The sequence below is a fragment of the Muntiacus reevesi genome, chromosome 2, assembly GCF_963930625.1.
Source record: "Muntiacus reevesi chromosome 2, mMunRee1.1, whole genome shotgun sequence".
In the NCBI taxonomy this organism is placed as follows: domain Eukaryota; kingdom Metazoa; phylum Chordata; class Mammalia; order Artiodactyla; family Cervidae; genus Muntiacus; species Muntiacus reevesi.
This window is the reverse complement of record NC_089250.1, coordinates 130,150,506-130,167,011: the sequence shown is the minus strand read 5'-3', so window position 1 is coordinate 130,167,011 and position 16,506 is coordinate 130,150,506. Positions and strand designations below refer to the sequence as shown.

At 36.4% G+C, this 16,506-nt stretch overlaps 1 protein-coding gene across 2 annotated transcripts in view; it reads left to right on the top strand.

Moving 5' to 3' along the window:
• The window catches only part of PRKG1 (protein kinase cGMP-dependent 1), a 1,324,229-nt gene that overhangs the window by 1,085,140 nt on the left and 222,583 nt on the right, over positions 1-16,506 (top strand). For both annotated transcript variants that reach the window (XM_065922836.1, XM_065922835.1), the window contains exon 7: positions 11,223-11,317. In XM_065922836.1, coding sequence (XP_065778908.1) covers positions 11,223-11,317 — 95 coding nt within the window. The remainder of the gene's footprint in view (positions 1-11,222; positions 11,318-16,506) is intronic.

Below are 16,506 nucleotides of genomic sequence, written 5' to 3'. Positions count from 1 at the left end.
GCCAAGTTCAGTCTTAAAGAAATTAGGGGAAAATGCTAGACCATTCAGGTATGATCTAAATCAAATCCCTTACAATTATACAGTGGAAGTGACAGATTTAAAGAATTAGATCTGATAGACAGAGTGCCTGAAGAACTATCAATGGAGGTTATTGACATTGTAAAAGAAGCAGTGATCAAGACCACCCCCAAGAAAAAGAAATGCAAAAAGGTGAAATGGTTGTCTGAGGAGGTCTTAAAATAGCTGAGAAAAGAAGAGAAGCAAAAGGCGAAGGAGAAAAGGAGATATTACCATTTGAATGCAGAGTTCCAAAGAATAGCAAGGAGACATAAGAAAGCCTTCCTCAGTGATCAATGCAAAGAAATAGAGGAAAACAACAGAATGGAAAGTCTAGAGATCTCTTCAAGAAAATTAGAGATACCAAGGGAATATTTCATGCAAAGATGGGCACAATAAAGGAAAGAAACGGTATGGAACTAACAGAAGCAAAGAAGATATTAAGAAGAGGTGGCAAGAATACACAGAAGAATATACAAAAAAGATCTTCATGACCCAGATAACCCAGATAATGATGGTGGGATCACTCACCTGGAGCCAGACATCCTGGAATGTGAAGTCAAGTGGGCCTTAAGAAGCATCACTATGAACAAAGCTAGTGGAGGTGATGGAATTCCAGTTGAGCTATTTCAAATCTGAAAAGATGATGCTCTTACCGTGCTGTATTAAATATGCCAGCAAATTTGGAAAAGTCAGTAGTGGCTGCAGGACTAGAAAAGGTCAGTTTTCTTTCCAATCCCAAAGAGAGGCAATGCCAAGGAGTGTTCAAACTACTACACAATTGTACTCATCTCACATGTTAGCAAAGTGATGCTCAAAATTTTCCAAAGCAGACTTCAATAGTACATGAACTGTGAACTTCCAAATGTTCAAGCTGGATTTAGAAAAGGCAGTGGAACCAGAGATCAAATAGCCAATATCGGCTGGATCATTGAAAAAGCAAGACAGTTCCGGAAAAACATCTACTTCTGCTTTATTGACTCTGCCAAAGCCTTTGACTGTGTGGATCACAACAAACTGTGGACAATTCTTAAAGAGATAGGAATACCAGACCACCTGACCTGGCTCCTGAGAAATCTGTGTGCAGGTCAAGAAGCAACAGAACTGGACATTGAACAACAGACTGGTTCCAAATTGGGAAAGGAATTCATAAAAGCTGTATTGTCACCCTGCTTTTTTAACTTATATGCACAGTATATCATGTGAAATGCCAGACTGGATGAAACACAAGCTGGAACCAAGATTGCTGGGAGGAATATCAATAACCTCAGATATGCAGATGACATCACCCTTATGGCAGAAAGCAAAGAAGAACTAAAGTGCCTCTTGATGAAAGTGAAAGAGGAGAGTGGAGAAAGTTGTCTTAAAGCTCAGCATTCAGAAAACTTAAAATCATGGCATCCGGTCCCATCACTTCCTGGACAATAAACGGGAAAACAATGGAAACAGTGAGAGAATTTGTTTCCTTGGACTTCAAAATAACTGCAGTTGGTGACTGTAGCTATGAAATTAAAAGACGCTTACTCCTTGGAAGAAGAACTATGACCAATCTAGACAGCATATTAAAAAGCATAGACATTTCTTTGCAACCAAAGATCCACTAGTCAAAGCTATGGTTTTTCCGGTAGTCATGTACGGATGTGAGAGTTGAACTATAAAGAAAGCTGAGCACCGAAGAATCGATGCTTTTGAAATGTGGTGTTGGAGAAGACACTTGGAGGTCCTTGAACAGCAAGGAGATCCATCCAGTCCATCCTAAAGGAAATCAGTCCTGAATATTCATTGGAAGGACTGATGCTGAAAATGAAACTCCAATACTTTGGCCACCTGATGTGAAGAGCTGACTCATTTGAAAAGACCCTGATGCTGGGAAAGATTGAAGGCAGGAGAAGAGGATGACAGAGGATGAGAGGGTTGGGTGGCATCACCAACTGGAAGGACATGAGTTCGAGTGAGGTCCGGGAGTTGGTGATGGATAGGGAAGCCTGCTATGCTGCAGTCCACGGAGTCGCAAAGAGTTGGACATGACTGAGCGACTGAACTGAAATGAACTGAAGTTCCTTAATTTAAATATAATGCATTTTTTATTTTTTCATAAAGCACATTTGCACAAAGAGTAATAATCATAAATTAATCTTTGAAATATATTTTTTCCTACCACTAAACCCATACAAACTGTTTTCTAAAATGAGGCAGGATGCTGTGGTGAAGTCCGAGTCCCTGACGATGCCTCAGGAAGAAGCTGAGATCTTAGTTCCCTGTACTTTCAATCCATCCATTCCAGTTGCATGAAAACATGTCTTGTACCCCCATCAGACTATAAAGTACCCAAGGATTCACAGTTAAACATGAAAAATATCTGATAAAACTTTATGCATATGTCCTGGCAGTTGGGTTACATCAAAAAACCTCTCTCCATAAATGCATTGAACCAAAATTGAGTAAGAGTTATAGACAGAACTTCAGAGTTTGAATAATGATTGAGATGCATTTTGATTTTGTTTTTATTCTATTCAATATACCTTGTATGCTACCATTAGAAAAAATATATCAAAAGATTTTATTTATTAAATGCCACTTAAAACCACATGGCTTTGCTCAGAATTAACAAGTGCTTAAGCATCTTGTTTAAACAGATTGGCTTAACACAGTCTTTATTGTTGTTCAATACTGAAAGTATTTCTGATAGAAATTTTGTGTGTCTGTGTATATATGTGTGTCTCAGGATGAAATATGAGAAGCATTTCATTTTAGATCAAGAGGAAAATAAAGATGCATATTACCCCCATTTCTGTTCAGTGTGGAACTAAACATCCCAACCACTGAAGTAAGTCAAGAAAAAGATATAACATTTGAAAATGAAGAAGTAAGATAGCAATTAATTACAGATGGTATGATTTTAGTTTCTTTTGTTTTTATGTAGACAGATAAATTATTAAAATTAATATACACTTAGCTAGATCAACGTTGTTCAGCACTTTTTCCTTTGCTATATTATATCTTCAAAACCTAACAGAGTAGTCATTAGTTCCACTCACTATCTAAATTAAAATTAACTAACTTAAAATATTCAGCTTCTTAGTAGTAGCAGTAGCCACATTGCAATTGCTGAATGCTGCTATTGTTGACTATTGGATTCTGTACAACTAGACACTTTACTATAAATTTTGAAAAAACTGAATCATTCAATAATATCTATCATATTAATAGTCAAAAAACAAAAGTCATATTGTCATGTCAGTTGATGCAATGAAAGCATCTGACATATGTAACATTATGCTAACTCTCAGAAAATTAGGAATAAAAGAGATCTTCCTCAAATTACTAATTGATATATACAAAGTACTTACAGCTAACATCATACTTAATAGTGAAAGCAATCAGTGGAGAAAGAGCAGTCTTTTCAGGATATGGTATTTGAATGATTGGTTACCCATAAGTGGAAAAAGTAAGTCTTGACCTAAAGTTCATAGCTATAATTAATATATTTAAAATATAACTAAAAATATAATTAGTAGATTTAAAGATAAAGTGCACAACTGTAAAACTTCTACAAGAAAATCTTTTTGGCTTGGCTTAGGTCAAAATTTCCTAGCCATGACACCAAAAGTACAGTCCATAAAACAAACAAAGAAAAGATAAATTTGGCATTAACAAAATAACAAACATCTTTTGTGAAAGACACTTTTATTATGAGAATGAAGAGGTAAACTAAAAACTGAAAAATGTCAGCAAATCACACACCTGGCAAAGTGCTTATATTGAGTGTATGTAAAGAACATCCAAAAGTCAATTTAAAAAACCAGACTATCAAGTTTTTGAAAAATGGACAAGGCCCTTGACTAGGCATTTGAACAAAGTATATATAAAGATGAAACCTACACATGTGAAAATATATTTAATATTATTAATTATTGTTGTTCAGTCTCTCAGTTGTGTCTGACTGTTTATGACTCCCTGGACTGCAGCACGCCAGGCTTCCAAGTCCTTCACCATCCGCTGGTGTCCATCGAGTCGGTGATGCCAGTCAACCATCTCGTCCTCTGTCGTCCCCTTCTCCTCCCACCTTCAATCTTTCCCAGCATCAGTGTCTTTCCTAATGAGTCAGCTCTTCGCATCAGGTGGCAAAAGTAATGGAGCTTCATCTTCAGCATCCAATGAGTATTCGGGATTGATTTCCTTTAGAATTGACTGGTTTGATCTCCTTGAGGTCCAAGGGACTCTCAAGTGTGTTCTCCAACACCATAGTTCAAAAGCATCAATTCTTCGATGCTCAGCCTTCCTTATTGTCTAACTCTCACATCCACACATGATTACTGGAGAAACCATAGCTTTGACTACACAGACCTTTGTTGGCAAAGTAATGTCTCTATTTTTAATTATTCATTTTAATAATTAAATTATAATTACATGTAATTCTATTATAATTACATTAATTATTAGGGAGTTGCATATTTAAAACCATGAGATACCATCGCATGGTTAATAGAATAGTTAAAATGAAAAAAAAAATATGATGACAATCATGAGTACTGTTGAGGATGCCGAGCAACTGCATCTCTAATACATTACTGGTGGGAATACAAACTGGTCAAACTATTTTGAAACTGTATAGAGTTAAATAAGCAATTACCATATGACCTAATATTTTTACTTTTTGGTATTTATTCTAGATAAATGAAAACAAAACTCAAGCAAAAATAATGCATCAATGTTTATAGAATCTTGATTCACTATTGCTCAAAATTGAAATGTCCTTTAGTGGATGAATTGATACATTGTGGCACATTCATTCAATGGAACATTACTCAACAATCAAAAGAATGAGCTTCTATATAATGTAACAACTTGAGTGAATCTCAAAGACATTATAAGTTAAAAAAAAAAAAAAAGCCAGTCTCAAAAGGTTAAATATTTTATTATTACATTTACCTGACATTACCTAAAAGATAAAATATATGCTACAAAACAGACCACTGGTTTCTAGGGGCAAGACTTGGGTAGGCTGTGACCATAAACTCATAGCATGAAGACATTTCTTGAGGTGATAGAATTGTTCTATATCCAGTTATAGAAGAAGTTAAGCAAATCTATACAGGTATTTCAGCTTCCCAGGTGACTCAGTGGTAAAGAGTCTGCCTGCAATGCAGAAGAGGCAGGAGACGCCGTGGTTTCCACCTCTGGGTCAGGAAGGTCCCTGGGAGGAGGGAATGGCGACCCAGTCGAGTATTCTTGCCTTGGAGAATACCATGGACAGGAGAGCCTGGCGGGCAGCAGTCCACAGGGTCATGCAGAGTTGGACACGACCGAAGCAACTGAGTGCATCCATGTATTTGGGCTCCCTGGAGGCTCAGCTGGTAAAGAGTCTGCCTGCAGAGCAGGAGACCCGGGTTCGATCCCTGGGTGGGGAAGATCCCCTGGAGAAGGCAATGGCTTCCCACTCCACTATTCTTGCCTGGAGAACTCCATGAACAGGGCTACAGTCCATGGAGTGGTAAAGAGTCAGACATGACTGAGCAACTAAAATACACACATACATGTATTTAAATTCATAGGACTCTCTGCTAAAAGAATAACAAAAGTCAATGTTACTTTATGATCAGTTTGAAAACTACATGTATTTCTAAATACCAGTAAACTCAGTTAAAAATACAATTTTTAAAATGTGTAATTAATAATGATTTCGAAAATCAAGTATTAAGAATATAGCTAACAGAAAGTATTCAATTTGTTTAAGAAGCAAATTTTATTTAAAGACACTAGCAAAAGACCAAAATAGCTAAAACATTTGAAAGGAATAAGAATATATTGGGGAGAATTACTTTAGTAGATATAAAGACTCATTGTAAGGTTAAAGTAATGAAGCAAATGTAGTCTTAATTTTATTAAGAACTAGGTAAATATGTCAGAATAGGCATAGTGAGCTCAAATAAAGATCCATGATCTATGGAAACTTGATTTGGGACAGCACTGGTTAATACATAAAACCAGATCACAGTATACATAAAAGTCAATTCCAGACCTCAGTGTAAAAGAAAAAAGTAGAAAAAAACAAAAGACAATGTGGAGAATATCTCTATCAAGTTTGAATAGGGAAGAATTTCTTAAATGAGAATTCTAAAGCATAATCAATAGGAATAATGTGGTTAAATGTGATCACATTTAAATTAATAACTTTGGTGTGAAGCATCATAAACACAATAAATAGATAAAGTACAGTCTTATGAATCAATAAAAATGACAATTAGTTCAATAGAAAAATCAGCAAAAATCATAATCAGATACATCACAAAAAATACTAATGGCCATAGAATAATAAAAGCAACAAGTGTTGATGACAATGTAGTACAAAATGAACTTTCATTCACTGATGGTAGAAATGCATTAATAAGTTGGTGTGATTTCTTTGTACCAAGACTAGTCAATACCTAATGAAAGAGAAGATGCGTGTACTTTATAACCTTGTTCTTCATTCATTAAGTAGTGACCCTAATGAAACACTTACCCATGCCTACCACAAGACATGCAAAAATATTCATGAGTAATGTTGTTAATAGTACAAAACTAAAATATAACAACAATAAACCTGGAAAAACTCACATATATGTAAGAATTAATAAATTATATAATATTCATATAATGGCATACTATACAAACAGGAAATAAACTACAGCCACATATATTAACATGGATGAATTGGATAAGTCAAATGCAATGCTGATCAAAAGAAACAAGTTGAAGGATATGTGTGGCATGATATTTATATTAAGTTTAAAGCCAAGTAAACATATGGTATTTTTGCATGGAATGATGTGCATGTGAGTACATGCACAGACACTCATTAAATTAGAAGTACCAGAAATAGAATCATGAACATAAGTTTCACCAGAGACATTTGTGGGAGAGGGTAGGCATATAGTGAATGAGATTCTGATTCATTCCTGTGTTGCACAAAAGATTCAGTTGTCAGTCAGACTCATGGGAGTCATAGATCTTACCCAACTGAATTTAACTAATGACTCAAGGGATGCAGGCAAGCTTCAAGCTCAGAAAAAGTTTATTTCCTTGTATATGCCCTAGATGATCAGATATTCCTCTTAAAAGTGTTTTGGGTTTTTTTGTTTGTTTGTTTTTTACATTAGGGAACACATTTTGGGTATAATAGGACTATTTTTTTAGCAATATGTGCAGAACATTACTTGAAAAAGGAGTTGCTTTGATTTGGGAACTCCTCATTCTTATATTGTATTGGTCACACAGCTAGGAAAATGTTTACTTAACCCTGTTCTCCAGCTGGATCTGCCCCCACATATCTCTGATTTCCATATTTCTTTACAATAAACATTGTTTTGCTTATAAAACCTGCTGAATCTGTACAAAAACATTTTTTGTTGTTGTTTTTGAGTTGTTTTTGATTAAACATGTTGGTTGAATACACTGATATTATTGTATTCATTCTTTATTCTGTATTCATCCTTCAATGAATAAAAGATTTTGGATTTTAAGTTTAAATTTATGTGCCCCATTTAAAATATCTAATTTCTATTTTGATTCCTAATTTTAAAATTTTATACATAATTTTTTAAATGCTCCAAAATTTTAAATTACAAGACTTTGCATATGTTTTATAGAAAAATTAATATATAGATAAGTAAAGGGATTATAAAAATATATGTCTCTTTTATCTACCTGGAACTAAAAGTGATTTTGTTCTAAAAAACACTTCATGGCAATAAGAGCAATAGTAGAGATATGGGATAATTACAATCAAAAACATGGAATTTCTGAAATAAATGAGAGAAATGGAACAAAGGGAAAAATAAGAGGAAAAGAACCAACTTTTTGGGACACTAGCAGGATGCTCTTCATTGATGCTCTCATTTAAGTAACACACAGCACAAACACATTCAAATGAGATAACTCTCTCATTTAGGGGGCAAGGTGGTTCAAATAGACTAAATATCTCTGAAGTTCCCTAACTAGCTCCCTTCTACAGTTTTGTGGACCATAAAGTACTTTGTAGTTTAGGTAAAAAGACTACATATACGGATCAAGGTTAGAAAGCTATCTCTGTATAATATAACTTTTTCTACCTTGGATTGTGTTTTTTTTTTTTTTTTTTTTTTTTAAGAATTAAAGATGCAAATGTTCATAACTGGTGTCTGCAAACATTTAGAATTATTCACTATGTATATGGACTTCGCTGGTGGCTCAGATGGTAAAGAATCCCCCTGCAATGCGGGAGACCTGGGTTCCATCCCTGGGTTGGGAAGATCCCCTGGAGGAGGGCATGGCAGCCCATTCCAGTATTCTTACCTGGAGAATCCCCATGGACAGAGGAGCCTGGCGGGATACAGTCCATGGGGTTGCAAAGAGTCAGACGTGACTGAGGGAATTAGCACACAGCACAGCACACTATATATACAAAGAAAAACTATGGAAACTACAACTTTAAAGGAAAACTTTTATTCTTGCTCTTTGAGATGCTTATTTTTTTCCACATATATGAACTGTAGGAGATAGATTTTTCTCATATTTATCATAGAAGCAGAAAGTGGTTTATTTTGTAGGTGAACCATTTTTTACATCTCTAGCATTTCAGTAACATGTTTTGTGGGGTGTTTTTTTTTTTTTTTTTTGCTGCACTGGATCTTTATTGCTGTGCGTAGGCTATCCCTAGTTGCAGTGAGCAGAACTTATACACTGCAGGTGGGACATTCTCTAGTTGGAGTGCACAGGCTTCTCATTGCGGTGGCTTTTCTTGCTGCAGATCAGGGCTTCTAGGGTACACAGTTTTGGTGCTGGGGCTTAGCCGCCTTGCAGCATGTAGGATCTTCTTGGATCAGGGATAGAACCCATGTCCTGTGCATTGGTAGGCAGATTCTTTTTTTTTTTTTTCTATTTTATTTTATTTTATTTTTTTTTAAATATTATTTTATTAGTAGGCAGATTCTTAACCACTGGACCACCAGGGAAATCCTCAGTTAACATGCTTTTAAAGAACATTTCAAAACTCACTGAAATTTCTCCATGGCTTGCATAAGTCTGTCCATTTGAATTTATAATCATTTGTGTTACCCAAATGGTAAAATACAGTTATAGGTGTTCTTATATCTAATTTGAATTAATGAGCTTAACTTATGTTATATTACACCTTAGTTCATGACTTATTTTTAACAACCAGGAGGATTGACAGAAATAATTTTTCTGAGTTGTTTCATTGTGAAGAGAATGCTGAGGTTCAGAAATGAAGCAATGTATCAATGTTTGTCAAACACTAATCTTTTGAAATGCAGATTTACAAAACCCATTCATTCAGAACCTCAGGAGTAAGAGTCAAGTGAGTTTGCTAACCTTTATTTTAAACAAGGCCACCACCCTCCAACACACACAGATACACACACATAGAAGTTTGAGTACCACTAGGCTAGTTTATTTCCAGTTACATCCATGAAATCCTCATTAGTATGCAAATGAATATCTCTCTGATACAGCTTAGTGGTAAGTGTTAAAAACTGCATTCCCATGGTTTTGAAACACCTTATGAAGGAGTAATCAAATGGATCAGTGGAGAATAATAATTGAATTCCCTCCACCTTGCATAGACCTTCTTAATACTTATAAAAATTCTGGTCTTTGACATCCAATCTCTAAATTAAAAAACCTGAAGCATAGTATTTTTAAATGTGTTTAAGTGTCTGGCATTGTCTCAAGAAATTAGTTTTTCTACTTCGTTACATTTTTTAGGAAGGTGAATTTTAACTATTTAACCTTTCTTTGACACATAGCCAGTGTTATGAATATTTGTAGAGCTTTAGAGTGAAGTGAGGAGAAGGCAATGGCACCCCACTCCAGTACTCTTGCCTGGAAGATCTCATGGACGGAGGAGCCTGGTAGGCTGCAGTCCATGGGGTCATGAAGAGTCGGATACGACTGAGCGACTGCACTTTCACTTTTCACTTTCATGCACTGGAGAAGGAAATGGCAACCCACTCCAGTGTTCTTGCCTGGAGGATCCCAGGGACGGGAGCCTGGTGGGCTGCTGTCTATGGGGTCACAGAGTCGGACACGACTGATGTGACTTAGCAGCAGCAGCAGCAGCAGAGGGAAGTGAATTAACACAAAGGTACACTTTACTGCATTTATGTCTTCATTCATGCAACAAATCCATTGGCTTTCCATGGACTTCATTCATGCAACAAATACATTTGCTTCCCAAGTCCTATATGGGTAGGGAAATTTTGTTATAATAGTAATGAAGCTTTTCTGTTCATGTAATTAACTGTTTTTTATTGAGTGCTTACTATAAATTATAGAGAATGCCAAGAAATACTCATTTCTTTGATTAGCATACTGTTTATTATGGTAAAATAAAGACATATATGTCATTTATATATCTTCAAAAAAGAAATCTTACTGAATGAAACATAGATCATGAGGATGACAGAAAGGTAGAGCCTGCAGGAAGTCTTTATGAAAATGTAATTGACCTTTGAATGAAGGCTTTGAATGAATCCTAATGAAGGATTCTTCTTAGCAAAGTGATAAGCATATCCTAGAGAAACTGGGATGTACATGTAAAGGTGTATATTAAAAAAAGTCAAAAAAATGGAGACAGTATAAATGTACATCTGCAAGACAACTGATAAATAAATATGGGATGAAAGAAGACACTGCGACATTAAAATGAATGAACTAGATTATTACATATAGTAGCATGGTATGAAAAATTAAAACGTTAAGAGAAAACTGGAAGTTGCAGAATGATCCCTACTGTATTATGCTATTCATATATTTTAAAAACACATGCATATAAACACGTATAAAAAACTGAAGGAGCACTCATTAAATTCATCATAGTAATTGCTTCATAGAAAGTTGGAAATGGGAATAGCGATGAGGATTTGAGTGAAATTCAAATTTCTGAATAATTTATTATTTCTGGACAAAAGCTCCAAAGTATAACAAAATATTTGGGGGTTATTTCTTGGGGTGCATGGGAATTTGTGATACTATTCTTTGTCCCCTCTAGTGATAATGTACTTTTTCTCTTCCTACAAATAATTTTAAAAAATAAGAAATGATGTGAACATCATTAACTAGTGTTTATTTGATCATCCAGTATGTATGCAGTGGATATAGGCTTTCATTGTTTCTCTTTCTAGGTTAATGTCACTCGTGAAGACTCGCCAAATGAAGACCCAGTCTTTCTTAGAACCTTAGGAAAAGGAGATTGGTTTGGAGAGAAAGCCTTGCAGGGGTGAGTAGATTACATGTTACAAAGTTTTTGGTTGGGTGCTACATAAATGTCTTACATATTGAACTTCTGGCCTAATAGGTATTTAGTTCTTATTCTACCATCAGACACAGACCTTTGATGATCCAATTTTATCCATTTCCAGCAGAACTTAGAATCTGTTTGGGTAGGCTTTGGAATTGATGGTTAACTTATGTAATAAATTATTTTATTTCATTTGATTTGATAACAATTCTCCTCAATTGTAATCTCTATAAAAACTTTAAGGAGAGGGAGAAGTCTCTGCAAAGTCTATTATGTTTGACGATTTTACTTGGAATCATATAGGAAGATGACTGGTTGAGAATCTTGAAATCCCTAAACCTGACTGTACAGACAGCACATCAGAAGGCAATGAAGCCTTCTGCGGTTCACCTCTGGGGTTCTGGGTGGTGGTTGGCATCTCTGGCTCCGGTCGTGGAGGTGTAGGAGGAGGTGAAAGGGAAGGTAATGAATATCCTCCTTCACTGTGGATGGGCTTGAAAGGCTGGACTTTTAAAAGTGTGACTGCAGGGGCACCGAAATTCTACTTGTAAACCCAACAGCGAGCATTTGGAATGTCTTCCCATATACAAGTGAAGAAAAGCCCAGTTGACTTTGTACCATTCATCTTACAGAATGCATGACAAAAAGACAAATACCTACCAGTATTTCCCAATAAGCAGCACATCTCAATTATCTGTCTATTTATCTCTCTATCTGTGAGACTTTTCAAATTATATAAGCCACTTGAATAACTAATAACCAATAAACATTTATTTTTGTATCAAATTCTAGGTGCAGGTGTGTATACTAAAGAGATAGCAATAGGACAATTCCTAAAATATTTGGAACAGTCAGGTTTGCTTCCATTTCAAATTACGCCTTTGTTTAAGATATTGTATTATAAACATTTTGCTAAAAAGTATTCAGGAGTTTTTATTTTTAAAACCACACTCGGTAGGCAGGTTTTATTTTCTCTCTTACCATTTCACATCTATAGAACTGAAACAGATCCTGATAAGTCATCTTACTCAGGGCACATTACCTTATGAAAATTAAGAATTAAATGCATTTGATTTTCTTTTTTCTTTACTGAGACTGTTTGATCCCTGTTTGATGAACAGATACTTGCCATTAGATATTTGCAATGGCAAAGTTGAAAGAGCTACTATATTCAATGTGAATATACAAAGGAAGGCAATAGATATCATCCTAGTATAAACTGAAAAAAAAAAAATACCATTTGTACTTTAATCTTGCTTTCTCTTGATTATTATTATATATAGAAAATTCTCAAGAATAATATTACCTGATTTCATTGGTCCAAGATTAAATACCTCTGTGGAAAATGTCCGTTTCAAGCAGAGGCAAAGAAATAGAAACATTTCAATCATTTCTGATTGAGATCACAAGAGAAATACCAGAAAATAAACCACAACTGATAATTGACAGATTTTCTCTTGTAACTTATTGTCAGTGAATTTTGGTGCAAACTAAAGAAAGTTTTAGAGTGAAAACACCTTTCCAGAATGTGTCTCAAGAAGTAAACTTGGGGATATGGTTTACAGAAAAGTTACAAAATTTTGCTCCGATATCAAAATTTAAGTTAATGGTAGTCCATCTGGGGGGCTCCAAAATCACTGCAGATAGTGACTGCAGCCATGAAATTAAAAGATGCTTATGCTTATGTCCAATCTAGACAGCATATTAAAGAGCAGAGACATTACTTTGCCAAGTTCCATCTAGTCAAAGCTATGGTTTTTCAAGTAGTCGTGTATGGGAGTGAGAGTTGGACTATAAAGAGAGCTGAGTGACAAAGAATTGATGCTTTTGAACTGTGGTGTTGGAAAAGACTTTTGAGAGTCCCTTGGACTGTGAGGAGATCCAACCAGTCTATCCTAAAGGAGATCAGTCCTGAATATTCATTAGAAGGACTGATGTGGAAGTTGAAACTCCAATACTTTGACTACCCGATGCGAAGAACTGACTCACTGGAAAAGACCCTGATTCTGGGAAAGATTGAAGGCAGGAAGAGAAGGGGATGACAGAGGATGAAATGGCTGGATGGCATCTCTTTCTCGATGGAGATGAGTTTGAGTAAGCTCCAGGAGTTGGTGATGGACAGGGAAGCCTGGTGTGCTGAAGTCTATGGGGTTGCAGAGTCAGACGCGACTGAGCGACTGAACTGACTGACTGATTCCATCTAGATGGAATTCATTCTAGCATGTGATTGTTCTTGCGAACTGTCTGGTGCCAAATCTGTCTCTGCACATATTCAGTCCTCTTCACTGGCCATCTCACTTACCTCACTCCATCATTTCCCATTACACCTACCCTCCAACCTATCCTCAGCTCTTTTTCATGCCCTTTACTCTCATTTACTCACCACTCAACCTGGCTTTATCTGCCTTCTCTACCTGCTGCTGCTGCTAAGTCACTTAAGTCGTGTCCGACTCTGTGTGACCCCATAGACGGCAGCCCATCAGGCTCCCCCATCCCTGGGATTCCCCAGGCAAGAACACTGGAGTGGGTTGCCATTTCCTCCTCCAATGCATAAAAGTGAAAATTGAAAGTGAAGTCGCTCAGTCGTTTCCAACTCTTAGCGACCCCATGGACCGCAGCCCACTAGGCTCCTCCATCCATGGGATTTTCCAGGTAAGAGTACTGGAGTGGGGTGCCATTGCCTTCTCTGCCTTCTCTATCTATGTCCTCTTAAATGTCAGGAATGTGCTACTTATATCTTTGAATGATTTTTCTTTTCCATCTTCCTTTACTCAGCCATACTTCACTGCTCAGCCATACTTTTACACTGTTAACCACTCCCTCCTTCTTTGGAATTCTTGTCCTTTGAGAGCCCTGCAATTATTAGCAAATTGTTAGCACTTTTTAGAATTTCTCATTTCATTTCCTAAAATTCACCATTGTTTCATCCTCAGTTCTCTCTATGACATTCATGTTTTTATACATCCAGATCTATGACTGCCTATTTTCTTGATGAAAAGAAATCCCAAATGCTTATATTCTTATTTGAGTTCAGTATCTGACACTTTTCAACTCAATGTATACTTGTTGAATGAACGAATGAGTGAGTGAACAAATGAAGCTCCCTAATGATGTTCAGTCTTGCAGTCATTTCTGCAGTTGATCACTTTCATGACCTGTCTTCAATTGATCACTTTCATGACTTGAATTAGTCTGATGGTGGATAAGGGCTTATCTACCAGTTGGTTCCCTGGTGACCCAGACAGTAAAGAATCTGCCTGCTATGCAGGAGACCCAGGTTTGATCCCTGGTCAGGAAGATCCCCTAGAGAAGGGAATAGCTACCACTCCAACATTCTTGCCTGGAGAATTCCATGGACAGAGAAGCCTGGTGGGCTACAGTCCATGGGTTTGAAAAGAATCGGATGCAACTAACCCTTTCACTTTGTCCCAGCCCTGGTGACTTAGATGGTAAAGAATCTGCCCGCAGTGCAGGAGACCCGGGTTCGATCCCTGAGTAGGGAAGATTCCCTGGTGTAGGAAATGGCAGTCCACTCCAGTATTCTTGCCTGGAGATTTCTGTGGACAGACAAGCCTGGTGGGCTACAGTCCATGTGTCTGGCAAAGAGTCCGTGTCTGGCAAAGAGTCAGACACGACTGAGCAACTAACACAAACAAGAGTTTGTCAACTCACTTGACTATAGATGGCAGCCTGGTAATATATTATAAAGGAATAAAAATAAGGTGAGTAAAACCAGCGCAAACTAGAAAACCTTATACAATGAGGGCAGCAATTACTGAGCTCCAGCTCATTGCTGGTTCTTTTTTTTTTTTTTTTTAAGAAAAAAACAGAAGAAAAAAAGTGGATTCTGGAAAAGATATGTGATTTTATAACTTAAAAAATAGCTCTGCTATCAAACAGAACATTTCTGCAAATGGCTTGACCTGTGAGTTGCCATTTTGTGACTTCTGTCAATCAGATATGCCTCTTTAAAGCTCTGTAACTAGATTCCAGTGAAGGAAGCCTATTAGTTTTACCCTTGTTATTTCCTTGTTTTGATTATTTTTTGACATTTTAATGTTTTGATGTTCTAGTCACTAACCTGGTTTTCCTTTTGTGTCTGTGTTATTTTTGATCTTTTCTTTGAATTTCAATGTTTCACACGAGGAATTCTGACTTTTCACAAATCAGATTGATTTGTTTCACTTGTTTCCCTGCAAATAACTTAAAAAGTTATGTAACTTTAGGATATAAAGTCTTTTGAGCAGCTGTGTATATATCCTTTTGAGTAATACCTATGCTTCTTTGGAAGCCTTATGATTTTTATCCATGGAAGACAGATTTTATAGTTAGCATTCTCTGTGTTGGTGTAACATGGCATTTCAGATTTTCATTTTCTCACAAATAAATTTTGTGTGTACTAGGAATTTTTGTTTTATTTTCCTGAGGATGTTCGGAGGATCAGCGTCGACAAATTGGTAATATTGAAATTAACCCTTGACCATTCTTTTTAAATTTAAGAGTGCCAAATACTAGTTTTGGGGCTTCCCAGGTGGCCCTAGTGGTGAAGAACCCACCTGCCAATGCAGGAGACATAAGAGACGTGGACTCAATCCCTGGGTCAGGAAGATCCCCTGGAGGAGGGCATGGCAACCCACTCCAGTATTCTTGCCTGGAGAATCCCATGGACAGAGAAGCCTGATGGACGGCAGTCTATGAGGTTGCCAAGAGTCAGACACGAATGAAGAGACTCAGCAACAGCAGTAATAATACTAGATTGATTAAACACACAATATATAGTTGAATGACAGAGCTGAAATGTAACTTCAGTAACCCAGCTCTGGAACCCCACTATGATATGGTAATTCTCTCTCTAGAATTAACAAGCTTCATTTTTTTTGGATGGAGAACATTAGTCATAAATCTAGCTATCCTGTAGTCAACATTATTGACATTCACTAACCAATAGAATCTCATTTCTAGAAAAATTTGGTTTACTTATTGCTTTCCCTCTTTTTGGTCGACAGTAAGTGAATTATTCAAGTATTGCTTGGATTAAGCATTATTTTTTGCTGTGATAATGTTTTTTTTACACCAGAGGGCAAAATGTTTTAGTCTTTTCAGAAGTACTTTTTATGTACATGAAAATTAAGATTGTGTTTAGGGGAATTTACTTCAGCTATAGTCCA